Source organism: Eschrichtius robustus, chromosome 19, assembly GCF_028021215.1.
Source record: "Eschrichtius robustus isolate mEscRob2 chromosome 19, mEscRob2.pri, whole genome shotgun sequence".
Lineage (NCBI taxonomy): Eukaryota > Metazoa > Chordata > Mammalia > Artiodactyla > Eschrichtiidae > Eschrichtius > Eschrichtius robustus.
Genome location: NC_090842.1, coordinates 62,094,503 through 62,108,011, shown reverse-complemented (window position 1 = coordinate 62,108,011; position 13,509 = coordinate 62,094,503). Strand labels below are relative to the sequence as shown.

General features: G+C 57.5%; 1 protein-coding gene and 1 non-coding gene across 2 annotated transcripts in view; one reads left to right on the top strand and one right to left on the bottom strand.

Moving 5' to 3' along the window:
* The window catches only part of GRIN2D (glutamate ionotropic receptor NMDA type subunit 2D), a 29,388-nt gene extending 20,814 nt beyond the window's left edge, over positions 1–8,574 (bottom strand). The window contains exons 1-3 of the mRNA XM_068527632.1: positions 8,110–8,574; positions 3,997–4,616; positions 69–183 (exon numbers count right to left, since the gene is read on the bottom strand). Coding sequence (XP_068383733.1) covers positions 69–183; positions 3,997–4,616; positions 8,110–8,574 — 1,200 coding nt within the window. The remainder of the gene's footprint in view (positions 1–68; positions 184–3,996; positions 4,617–8,109) is intronic.
* On the top strand, positions 594–666 carry TRNAA-UGC (transfer RNA alanine (anticodon UGC)). Its single transcript has one exon. It is a non-coding gene; the product is annotated as a tRNA-Ala (tRNA).
* Positions 8,575–13,509: the final 4,935 nt, after the last annotated feature.

Genomic DNA, 13,509 nt, shown 5'->3' with positions numbered 1-13,509 from the left:
ATTGCTTCTTCCCCAGGACCCAGGAATCCAGACCCTCTCCCACGCCTGAGGTCAGCGCCGGGACTCACCACCTCCCACGTCCTGTCTCGGGTGAGGGAGATGACCACCAGGGAGGGGTTCACCAGGAAGCCATCCTCATTGAAGGAGTAATCCCGGTTATCCCAGGTAATGTTCATGAAGTACCTGCCCAGCAGGAAGGGAGGGGACACGTGGGGACCTGAACTGGACCTTGGCAGCTGAAGGCCGAGAAAGTCCCCCTTCTACTGACCAACCCCAGCGCCCAGTTTGAATCTCTCCTCTAAGTTCCTGAAAACCCAAATACGCCTTTTCTCTGGTAGGCACTCTCCCTTGGCAGCTCGGTGCCTCCAGGACCAGGTCCCAGACCCTCAGCCTGGGTTTGAGGCTCTAGGGGACCCACCTGCCTCTGCAGCCCGATCTCTGATCACTGCCCACCGTCAAACTCTCTCCGACCAAATCCTTTTTCTGCCCCACAAATACTGAATGCAGGGTGTCCCCCAAACATATCAAGTGGTTTTCTATCTCTAGGCCTTTGTAGGTGCTTTTCTCTCTGCCTAGAAAAAAACCCTTGGACTTCCCTGGTGGTCCAGTGGTTAAGACTCTGCGCTTGCACTGCAGTGGGCACGGGTTCGATCCCTGGTCAGGGAAGTTCCACATGCCGCGCAGCGTGGCCCAAAAAAGAGAAAAAAGAAAAAAACCCTTATTCTCTCCCTCCTCATCCTGACCATTTCTTAGGTGTTCAAGACTCAGCTCACATGTCCCTTCTTCTGGACAGAAGCCCTGGGAGGGTCTCTGGACTCCCAGGTATCTCTATTATACAATGGCACCCTGTGCTCTGAATGCCTGTCACATCACCGAGGTCACTGGACCAGACCCTCAGCTGCCATCCTTGCCTCCTCGCTCCCCTCCAGCCAGGCCATCAGTCCCCAAGCCCCGTCCTTCCTGCCCCTGGGATATCTCTGCCCCATCCCCTCCTCTCTGTCCCCACAGCCCTCCTGGACCCCTACCCCAGCCTCCTACTTGGCCTCCAGCCTCCAGTCTTTCTCCTCCAGTCTGTCCCCACCCCACCCCGGAGAGGTCTTTCTATACCCCAAACTGACTCCACCTCTCCCCTGCTCATAGCCCACCCATGGCTCCCCAGTGCCCCAGAACAAAGTCCAAGCCTCTCAACCTGGCATTCAAGGCCCTTGCGGCCTGGGCCCCTCCACCTAACCAGCCTCATCGTTCCCAACCCCTAATTCTCCACCCTGAGCTATTGTGGTCTCATCAACCTGCCCAGGTTTTTCTCCCCTCTGGTCCTTTGCACAATGCTCTTCCCCCTGCCTGGATTTTCTATTTCTGGGGGACTCCCAACTGCCCTTGCAATCAAATCTAAACCCCTAACCTGGCCTAAATGCCCTACCTGAGCTGGGCCCCATGTTACTCCACCATACGCTGCCCACTTGCCCACTGTGCTCCAGGCACACTGGCTTTATTTCAGGCAATTCCAGCCCCAGGGCCTTTGTACCTGCTGTTCCCCCTCCCTCTCTTCACTCAGATCTTAAGATAGTTGGCTCTTTCTCTCTCTCTCTCTCTCCTTTTTTCTGGCTGTGCTGCGCGGCTTGTGGGATTTTAGTTCCCCAACCAGGGATTGGAACCTGGGTCCTCGGCAGTGAGAGCATCGAGTCCTAACCACTGGACTGCCAGGGAATTCCCTTGGATCTTTCTCTTTATCCTTTTTTTTTTTTTTTTAACCTCCAAATTTCACTTACTTGGAAAGGCCTTTCCTGACGACCTCACCTAACCTAGCACCATAGACATTTGTTATACATTCTACCTGCTTTATTTTCATCCCAGAAGTTATTACCTGCTGATGTTTTTTTCCTTTCTTTTCTTGTCTGTGCACTGATTGTCTCACCTATGAGACTGTAAGCTCTGAGAGCAGAGGCCGTGTTCAACATTATACCCTGTTCATAAAGCAGGGCTTGGCACACCACAGACTCTTGACAAAGGGCTTTTCAATGAATGAAATGGATGAATGAATGAGCAGTTTATTCTTCAGGTCTCAGCTTAGATACCACCTCCTCCTGGAAACCTCCCTGACTCCGTAGGCTGACCCATGACTTGTATAGCCTAGTTTGGAAGGTTGACTGGGGCCAACACAATTCCTCTCCTGGGAGGAAGTTAGCTGTGAGATTTGGAGGCATGGGTGATGGAAAGGATGGGCTGAAATGGTGAGTACGATGAAGGAACAGAAATTCTGGGTAAGCAGAAGAACTGGACAGCCCCTGGGAGTGTCAAGCCTGAGACAGAGATAGAGATAGAGACGGAGATGAAGATGGTGATGAAGATGGAGATGGTGATGGTGATGGAGAGGGGGTGGGAGAAAGATAGACAGACAGACAGACACACACACACACACACACACATAGAGAGAGAGAGAAGCAGAGAGGATCAGAAAGAGAGAATCAGAATGAATTGAAAGAGTAGCTGGAATTGAGGAATTGGCCTCAATTCCTGATGTCTGGCTTTCTGTGCATGTTTATCTTTCCAATAAACCCCTTTTTCCCCGAGGAAACTTGAATGACACTCTGCTTCCTGCAACCAAAAATGTCCTGGCTTTGCAGTACTCTCCCCAGTGCTCCCACAAAGTCCGTGCAACCTCCATTATTGCAAATAACATGCTGTGTTGTCATTATCCCATCCCTGTCTGCTACCCCTACAGGACCCTGTGTTCTTTCAAGAGAAGTCCATGGTCTTATTCATCTCTGTGTTCCCAGTGCCCAGCATGAGCCCTAGTTCCTAGCGGGCGCTCAGTAAGTATTTATGAACGAGGGATGCTTTTCTCATCCTCTTGCCCTTGGATCCTGATTCCCAGCTCCCTACTTCTCAATTCTCCTCCCTTAGGCTTTCTTCCCCACCTATTGCCCCTTCCCAAGCTCAGCTCATCCTCATTTCAGCATTAAAGTTCTCTCCTTCCACTGTCTGTCACCAAACTCATCAAGTTCTCACTCCCAAAGCTTCCTGGGGTGGAGAGGCTGTTTCCCACCAAATCCTGGTCTCCTCTTCTAAAATAATCATGTGTCAGCTGGGCACACACCTGCCCAGCTAGAATTGACATTCCCCGAAATTCCTTGCGGCTAGCCCAGGGCACGGGCAGGTGATATTCAAACTCTAACAATCAGTGCAGCACAGGCACTACCCAATCAGAATCGATGTCTAGCCAATCTGCATGGATGTGGCAGTACACAACCGATAAGTCAGTCCTGGCCCAGTGACTACGTTCTCACCAGTGGGATGTAAGACTCGTCCCTTCCACCTCACTGGCCATAAAGGAAATGGCTTGTTCACCTCCTCGCTTTCCCCGTTTTCATGCGCTAGAATTCAGACATGCCCTACAACCCAGCTTCGACTGTGCGGAAAGGAGATGGCAGAGCAACAAGGTGGGAGGGTCCTGAGTCCCTGAATGATCACATGGAGCGATGGAGTCTCCTGATAACCTGAATCATGCATCTCTGGACTGTTAAGTGACAGAGGAACAAACTTCTACCTTGTTTGGGACATTGGATTGTTGGGTCTTTTTGTCACTGAAGTTCAACTCCTACTCTAACTAGGGTATTTCACCAAATCTAAGATGCTATCAACTAGAAAATGTGTCACGATTTTCACCTACCACAAAGGAAAAAAATGCACTGCCCATGAAACCTTGGTAGGCTATCAATTGTTAAGACATGTCTTGGTTTCAAAGACATTAAACTATGCAAAAACGCGCATCCTAGAATCATGAACTATAGTAATACACTCACTGTATCTCAGGTGCTTTTTTCCAAATCACCTGATTTAACCCCAGAAAGGAGACCCAATTACACTCGTTTTACAGAAAAGGAGACTGAAGTTCTGAGAGGGGACATGACCCATTTGAGGCCACTCAGGCACAAGTACCCCAGGTACTCAGGCTCAGGAATCTTCCCACAGACCTCCCAGCCCAGCCCTACTCACCTGTGTAGACTCTCCCCTCGGTGGGTGCGGTTTTGGGCGCGACAGTCATGGCCAAGTTCAGGCAGGAAGCCATAGTCACGCAGCAGGGCCTGGGCACCTCTGGCCACTACGGCCACGCCAGCTGCCACACGCCGGGCCAGATCATCCCTCCAGCCTGCCGAGCGCACTGCAAACAGCCCAGCAGGCAGTGGGGCACCTCCTGGCAGAAGAAGGGGCTCCCCAGGGGTGCCCGAGCCCCCGCCTCCAGCCAGCTGGGGCCCCACCATGAACCAGACGTAGCCGGGCCCAGTGAGGCCAGCCTCCTCGGCTGCCCGGAACACAGGCTCGGCCTCCTCACGGGCACAGAAGAGCAGGCGGATCTGCGCACTGACACTACGGAGCTGGGCGCCCAGCACGGCCTCGCCAGCCCCGGGGTCCAGCGTCAATGCCCCGCGGTGCTCCCAGCCCACCAGGCTGCCATCAGTCAGCACCTCAATGTAGGACAGGAAGGCCCGGTGGCCGGGGGCACGCGTGGTCACAGCTACAAAAGACGTCCAGTCGTATTCCTCCAGCACCTCGAAGATGACCTGAAGCTGCTGCTCTGTGGACGAGCCCAGCTGCAGGAAGGTGGAACCCTTCTCCTGCGGGGGAGGAGGAGGAGGGTGTCAGGCCAACCCACGTGGAGACCTCAGCGCCCAGCGGTCAATAAGGGACCTTCAGCGGCCAGTGAAGGGTTCACGGCTCCCAGGGGTCCAAAGGGGACCTCATCTCCCAGCAACTGATAAGGGCATCACCGCTCCCAACGGCCAAAGGCAGCTCACAGCTCTCAACATGGCAGGCTGAGTAGCCGTTCGGCAAACCCAGCTCCTTTCCTTGCTGGGGCACAGAGCTAGACCTGGGTTATGTTTAGCCGCAGGACTGAGTTCTAGGCTCATCCATAAAAACCTCTCCCCCCATGCACCTTACTCCTCCCTGTCTGAGGGCAGATGCAGAGGCCCCAGAGAAGAGACCTAGGGGATTACAGAGCCAAAACACGGAGGAACCTGAGTCCCTGAGTCACGGCTTGGAGGCGAGCCAACTCCAATCAAGAACACCTGTTTGGATTTTAGATGAGTGAGAAACAACCTCCTATTGGGTTAAGCCATTGAGAAGTGGGGGTTTATCTGTTACAGCAGCTAACATTACTGTAGTGAACACATTCAGCATCCTGGGAGGGAACTACAGTTCCCAGCATCCACTGAGAGGGACTACATCTCCCAGCAGGCCATGAGGGTGCTGAAGGTAGTCTCTCCCAGCTGGAAGAAGCTTTGCTGAGTAGACTTGCCCTTCTCTGCTTTTCTTCCTACCTTCCTGTCCCCTCCTTTTCTGTTTCCTTTGCTGGAGTCGCTTCCTCAGTCAGAATTCTAAACATAGGAATGCCCTTGTTTCCTCTTTTCTTCTGTCCTCTCTCCCTGGTGATCTCATCCAAATCCATGGGTTTAAACACTGTTTCCTGTGTTCTCCAATATGGTAGCTACTAGCCACCCATGACTATTCACATTAAAATCAGTTAAAGTTAAATAAAACTTAGTTCCCTGGTTGCACTAACCACAGGTCAAGTGCTCAACAGCTACACATGGCTGTGGCTATCATATGTGACAGAGCAGATGAAGACCACCTTCATCATTGCAGAGAATTCTATTGGACAGCCCTCGGGCCCATATCTAGACCATCTCCAAGTCTTCTCGGCTCTCTGTTCAAAACATGACCTCAGCTGTTCAATCCTCACTACGGGCCCTGTCACGGCCCTCATTGTTACCACTCTCTTGCCTAGACGACAACAGCTTCCTAACCCATCTCGACTTCCTTTCTCGCACCTTCCATTCTCCAGACAGCAGCCAGAGTGATCTTTTCAAAATAGTAATTGGATTGCCTCCCTTCTTGGTTGAAAACCTTCCAATAATTCTACATCAGAATCAAAGTCAAAGTCCTCGCTGTGGCCCACAAGGCCCCGCATGACCTGGTCCCCGTCGCCTCTCTGACCTCATCTCACATCACCCCAACCTCTTTGCTCTTCCTCAGACACCTCAAGTTCCTTCTGGCCTCAGGGGCTTTGCCCTTCACTGTCACCTTTCTCGGGGACACTTTTCCCCCCAGCTCCTCCCCTCCTCAGTCCTCAGATCCAGCTCAGTTTTACCTCCTTGGGGAGGCCTCCCCTGACCACCATCTATTGAAACCATGTCCTCGGTCATTACCTCTCCTTCAGGACAGATTTCACTCTCTGTTATTTGTTTTTTCTGTCTCCCCATTAGAAATGCAAGCTCTGTAAAAGCAGGGACCTTGTCTTTTTTTTTTTTTAACCTTTCATAACTGTATTCCCCAGAACCTAAAACAGCCCTGGCACAGAATCAGCCAATAAATCTTCAGTAATGCGATGAGACAAGCAAGTGTACTTTCTCCCTAGGCATGTGCCTGCGGTTAAATGTGCACCGGTTAGGGCTGTTGTCCTGAGGGGATGAGGCCTCCCAGAATGCCGTGAGAGCACTGAGAGGCCCTCACCCTTGGCAGGTGGAGGTGTGCTCAGGGGACCACATTCCCAGTATTCAATGGGGGCACAGATGCAGCTGTGAGGACTACTCTTTCTTCCATTCGTAAACACTAAAGGGACTACATTTCCCAGAAGGCAACGGGTGTGCACCCAGCAGGCAGTGAAACAGAGGGGCACACATTTCTAAGCAGCAATGGAGGTACGAGGGACCACGTCTCTCCGTATTCCAAGGAGGGAGGTGGCAGCCAGGAAGTAATAAGTTCATCTCGCAGATGATCTGCCTTCAAATCTTTGGACAACTCCATGCCAAAGAGAAGAAGAAAGTTGGACAGAGATCTTTCCCAGAGTGCTCTGGACACGAGAGAACTACGAGTCCCAGCCTCCAATAGTGACCTAGTCACAAAGCCGCCGGCCCCCACAGCAGGGAATTGGTGGAGACTTAGGCTCCACCTACTCAGGTGGCCCCATCCTCAGGCGAGTCCCACTTCTCAGTTACACTGGCTCCACCTCTGAATAGGCCCCGCCCCTTCTCAGGCACCTCCTCTTAGCTGACCACTTCTTAGTCCGCACACAAGGCTTGTTCAAATTCTGCCCTTCCCTACCAGAAGTCCACTCCAGCTGGCCCCTCCTGTGCCCTCGGGAGGCAGGCCTCTCTCCAGGCCACAGCCAGCTCCAGCCTCTGCCCTCGCCTTCCCTGTAGGCTCCTGGCTTTGACCTCTCATTGGCTGAGCCTACCTCTTTGGGGGGCCTTCATCTTTCCAGGACCACCCCCTGGATTCTTGCTTTCCAAGCCTTACAGTTGGGTACGCCCACTCCCAGACCGTCTTCCTCTCTAGACTCCGCCCCTTTAGTACAGAGCAGGGGTCCTGTCCTCCCTGGCCTCCCCCCTCACTGGCTAGCCCCGCCCCTTCCCTGACTCACCCCTTCCTTGACTGGCCTCTCCCCACTTCCTAGCTGCATGGTTCTACCCCTCCCTCGCCCTCTCACTTAGGACACCTCTCTTTCTCATACTCGTCCTTGCACCAGATGGTTCTGTCCTCCTTCGTTGACCTTTAGACCCCATGCTCAGCTGGCCGGGGACCTCCCTTTCCCTCAGTACCTGATACCCCTCTTTCCTGGTCCCTGTTCCTGCCTTCCTGGCTCCCGCCTCCTCTCCAGCCCTCACCCCTTTCTGAACCCCATTCCTTTTTAACTGACTCCCCCTCGCTGATCCCAGAGCCCACCCCTCACTCCGACCTTGCCATCTCAGGCGTGTTCCTTCTCGTTCCCAGTCCCCGCCCCTCACTGGCCGGCCCCGCCTCTTCCCCAGGTCCCACCCCCTCCCCTGAGTCACCTCTCTCGCAGCCTCTCAACTCTTCCCATAGCCTGATCACCCCAGACCCTGCTTCTAGATGATTCCCCGGCACACTCCGTTCCTCCTATAGACCACGCCCCTCCAAGTCAGCTCCGCCTCTTACTGAGACCTGACCCTTACAAGTGTCCCCACCGCATCCCCGATGCTGGCCCTCAGGGCTGGCCCCGCCCCCTTACCACCCCGCCCACCCACGACGGGCCCCGGCTCCGCCCCTCAGCCTCTGGCCCCCGCCTCGCCCGCGGGTTGCGCGCACCTTGGGCGTGAGCACGAGCGCGGCGCCGCCGTGCACGGCCACGATGGGCAGCGAGGTCTGCGCCGACAGGAAGTCAAGGATGGGCGCGACGGCGGGCGCGCGCGAGTCGTCCTCGAAGACGACGCCGTGCACCCTCAGCCCCGACAGCAGGTCGCAGAGCTGCAGCACGAGGCTGCGTGGGTCCGAGCCGTTGAGCACCAGCGCCACCGGCCGCACGTCCAGGCCCGGGCTGCGCACGGCCGCCGCCACGGCCGGGCCCAGTCGCGCCGCCTCGGTCGCGTACGCGGGCCCCGAGAACACGAGCGCCACGTTGAGAGGTCGCGCCCCGCCGGGGCCCCCGCCAGGCCCGCCGGCCCCGCCCGGCCCCGGCACCTCCTCCGGGAACGGGCTGGCGCAGGCCAGCGCCAGCAGCAGCAGCATCTTAGCGGGGCCCCGAGGGCCGCGGGGGCCACCGGCGCCGCGCATCACCTGCGGGCCCTGCCGGGCGGCCTCTAAGCGCGCAAGCACGCGGGGAGGGACACGGAGGAGGGTGGGACGCAGAGACGGGGAGACACGGGGAGCAGAGAGAGACACGAATGAGAGACACAGAGATGGAAAGACAGAGACAGGGAGACAAGGTATAGGAAGAGATACACGGAGAAGGGGAGATACAAGGAGAGAGGGACTCAGATAGACGTGAGAAAGGTTGGGGTGATAGAGAGATACAGAGGCAAAGGGAGAGATACAGAAGCAAAGGAGAGACAGAGACCGAGGGAGAGATACAGAGGCAAAGGGAGAGACAGACAGGGAGAGTGGAGGTGGGTAATGGGGACAGAGAAGATACAGTGGTAGGGAGAAGAGATAGACAAGGTAGGAAGGGGGAGGACAATGAGACAGGACAGATGGGAAACAGACCCACAGAGATGGGATCAGAACAGGAGCAGAGAGAGACCCAGGAAGATAGGAAGAGATGAAAACAGCCACAGAGAGATGGTCAGGGAGAGAGAGTGATGGGGAGAAGGAGGGAGATGGAAGGAGAAACAGACAGGGATAGAGAGGCTCAGAGAAACAGAGGCAGAGAGAGATAAGGCGGAGTGACAGATATAGGGAGGGAATGAGAGGCAGGAGAGATGCAGAGATAGATGAAGGAAGGTGGGAGACATAAGAGGAACGAGAAAGTTGGACAGAGAGAGGAAGATGGAAAGAAACCCAAGAAGATGGAGACAGAGACCCCACAGCCACCAAGAGACATGCACACAAGAGATGGAGAAACAGGCAAAATCAGAGATTGAGGGAGGAGGCAGGCAGAGCAGACAGAAAACACAGGAAGACAGAAATAGCGAGGCAAAGAGCAAGACCCCCACCAGGGAGGTGCCCAGCACAGACATGAAAGGAAGGCCAGGAAGGCGAGTGGCAGGAGGGATCAAAAATAAAAGGAAGAAAAAGTGAAGGGGAACAAAAAAAGAGAAAGGGAAAAGGGGTCAGGTTGTGGGGGGAGAGAAAGAGAGAGAAAAAGAAATTAGTGGGGCATCCTGCGGAGAGAATATGCCCCCCACGACCTTACCCCTCCATTTGAGCACAACCCCCAACCCATTTTTGGCCCCGTATTCCTGTCCCTGTCCCCCCATTCTCAATGAGAGCTAGAAAGAGTCATGGGCCAGTCTGAGCTGCGGGGTTGGGGGGCACAGCTGTGGAGAGCTGGGGGGAGCGGGGGTCCCTGGCTCCCAGCCCAGAGCAATTTAGTAAATGAGAGGCAATACAGCGTCTCTTCCTGTGTTCCTGTTGAATACTAGCTGCCTGGGGTGGTCAGGCTGGGAGCCCAGACTCCTGGCTCCTGGATCTGAGGGAGGAGGGCACTGGGGGCCTGAACTCCTGGTTCTCAGGATTTAGAGCCTATAGAAGGGGCTTCTCGAAGGGGTGAGGGTCCAGACAAGGAAGGGTTCACTCTTGACTGTCAATCAGGCTCCTATCCGGTTGCCATGGTAGCGCAGGCCTCTATCCACCCCACAGACAGCTAGGGTAGGGGAAAGGCCCACACCCCTTCCGCTGCCTAGAGGCCTCACCCCCCACACCCTTCCAGCCTTCCCAGGGACCCTGGGCCACTGTCTCCCTAGGGATGGGGGCAGGGGCTCCCAGCATGCCCAAATCCTGGCTCCCCCTCGCCCCTCCTCTCCGCTGCCCTTCCCCAAGCAGCTGGCTCAATCAGTGCTCAGAATAGCCCCCCTCTGCCCCAAAATAACCCACAGCTGTGGCCTGGCGCCCCCACCCCCACCCCAGGATAACACACGCTCTCCCCTCCCTTCCTGGTGGCTGCTCACCCCTTCAGCCCCTCCTCTGCCTCTCTCAGACTCACCCCTGCCTGGCCTCTGGCCTTGGGGACCCCGGGGTCCTACTTCCTGCTGAAGCCCAAGAAGGCAGCTCCAGCCCCACCCTTCTTAGGAGGCTGGATGCCCAGTTCTCTCCTGTGAGGGATTTGGGAGGGCAGTCTCCCACCCCTCCAGGGACAGATAGAGAAGCAGTATCCCCAGCCACTGAGGGACTCTGGCGTTCCAACCCCCCAAACCTACACCCCCAGGGATCACATTGTCCGGGCCTCCAATCTCCACCTACTCATGAGTCTCTGTCCCCACTTCCATCCCCAGGGGGCCAAAGAGTCCAGACCACCATCCCCTCCCCATCAGGGGCTCAGGATACTGCGCCCCCAGCCCCCTTCTCCCTCAGACACAGAAGCCCTATCCTCCAACTTCTCCCATAGACTCGGGAGTCCTGGCTGTTGGGCCCCCTCCTTCCCCAGGACCCAGGAGTCCTGGTGCTCAGTTCCATCCTTTCCCAGGATGCAGGAGTCCCGGCTCACTCCTGCCCCCTACTCAGGAATCCGGCTGCCCAGCCTCCTTTATGCCCAGGACCCAGGAATCCAGGCCCATAGCCCTCTCCTCCCTTAAAGGACCCTTTTTGGTCTCAAGCCCCATTTGTCCCAGCATCCTGGGCACCCCCCAGCTCCAGTTGCCCGGAGTCACCCCACTCAGGTCCTATGCACAGTACAGCCTGTCCCTCAGCTGAGGAGGAGGAGGGTGCAGAGATTCCTGGTGTGTCCCTGTCTCCATCACTCCCCCCCCATCCATCACAGAAGAGAGGAGAGGCCACTTCGATCAACAGCCCGCCCCCCCACCTTCGCGTCGTGCTGCAGACGGCGTCCCGTTCCCCCCCTCCAGCCCTGTTCTCTCCCCACCCTAATCCTGGTGCTTGGAAGAGGCTAGAAGGGTATTCCAGAACCTTGAGGAAGGGATGGTAGCTTGGGGCGAGGGCTGCCAGGGCCTGGATGCTCTCAAGGTCCTTGGCAGAGGTATTAATAGCAGACTCACAGCCGAGGAGGGAGGGGAGATGGAGAGGAGAGAGGGGGGAGACTGATGCGGGCAGGGGGTGAGGGGGGCAGAGGGAAGGTGAGATGGAGAGATGGGGGATAGAGAGGGAAATGGGGCGTCAGGTGCATGGGGCTGGGGAGAGGGATCAAAGTGTCAGAAATGGGGGGTTAGGAGACCTGAGGTGTAGAGACCTGGGAAAAAGGGCTCAGAGAGGGAGAAGGAGATAGGGGGCAGAGAGTCCCCCAGAGACCCCTGTTCCCCATTCAATCCCCGTCCTTCCCGGAGGCCCCTGGCCAACTTTCCCTGTCCTAGATCTGGGGGTCCGCGTTCCCACCCACCCCCCCGCATCCTCTACCCCAGCCTTACCTTTTCATGACCCTGTTCTGTGGGGGGTATTGCGAGGGTGCCAGGAACGGAACCGGAGTCCAGCGACCCGAAGATTCGGCGGAGGGCTCAGGGAGCCGCGGAGGAGGTGGGGTGGGGGGCAGGCCCTGGGGCGGCGGCGGTGGCGGGGACCTCCTGCCCGTCCCTGGCTCCGGCTCTCCCTCCTCTTCTTCGGTCCGTCCTGCCCTGTCTGTCCCCCAAGGTTGCGGCCACTCAGACTAGGCGAGGACGCTGCTACACATGTTGCGCTGGAAGTTGGGCCCCGGACATTGCGGAGGCTGTCGGGGTGTCCTCTCGCTGCCCCGACCCCGTGGGGATCCCCCCTCCGCCCACCCGGGGTGCCCCCCTCTGCCGCTTCAGCCCCGGCTCCTCCCCCCCGTCCATGTGTCCGGTCCCGCCTCTCCCTGGCTCATTCGCATCCCCCCCCCACCCCCCCACCCCCGTGCCCTTAGCACTCCCCCCCTCCCGCTTCTGTGTCTGTCTGTCTGTCTGGGTCACCTCTGAAGCCGGTGGCTTGTGTGTGTGTGTGCCTGAGGGGCGGAAGACTGCCTGTCGGGGGGACTGCTCGCCCCTTCCTCGCTTGGCCACCTCCAGACGACCCCCCCCGTTCCCCCACTCTTAAATACAGGCAGAAACACACAGCATACACACACGCACCACCTCACTTCCCTGGGATTCCCCTCAACACCCCCGGAGCTTGAGGAGGGAGACACACACACACACACACACACACACACACACGGGGGTCTGATGGGGCCGGGCTGCCACTGCCGTCAGGGGCTGTTCGGACAGGCAGGAGGACACAGGCAGCCGGGGACGCCAGAAGCCCGGCCGGACGCAGGCAGGAGGCACAGAGCCCAGGTACACACCATCCATCCGGGTTTGGGGGGGGGGGGGCTCGGAGGGAGGAAACTGGGGGGCCCGCGGCACCCAGGCAGGTGGCTCAGGGTCGAGACGGACAGACCCCTCCCTCCCTCCCTCAACCGCCGCAGCCCTTACAGACACACCCCCACCTCCAGCAGCCCAGCCCCAGACACCCGGACACACAGATCCTCACCGGGCAGATGGCAGACGCACGAGAGATCCCTGGGGGCCGGGCGGACCCACCCGGGCCGACACCCCCCCAGCTGGGCACCGGTGGCCGTGGGAGGCTGTGGGCGGAGGGCGGCGGCCACAGCTCGGAGGAGCTGGAGCGGGAGGGATTCGCACACTCGCTCTGTTCTCACACACACACGCTCGCTCGGGATGTGATTAACATTCAGTCCCCGTCCGCCCCTGCCGGGAGACCCACAGCCCCCCCTCTTGGCCTCCCTGGGGACCCCTCCTCCTGCCAGGGCTGGGGGAGGGGGCCACCCCCCTCCCCATCTCCCAGCCTCTGCCTTCCTCCTGGGACAAGAGAGTGAGGAGCTGCAAATAAAACGGGGAGGAAGGGGTGGGGAGCAGGCAGGGACTCAGGCCCCGGCACTGAGACATCAGATTGGGACCTGGACTCCAGAGCCCAGGGGCTGCCGCCCTCGGCCCCTTCCCCACTTTGAAGCTTGTGAAGCAGGAGGCCATTCCCAGACTTGGTTCTCCGCCATGCTAGGACCCATCTTTTGGCTTCTATTGCCCCAGAAGGCCAGGCCTGCAAACTAGGTCTCCATCATGAAGCCAGGAGTCCAGGCTCCCAGCCCCC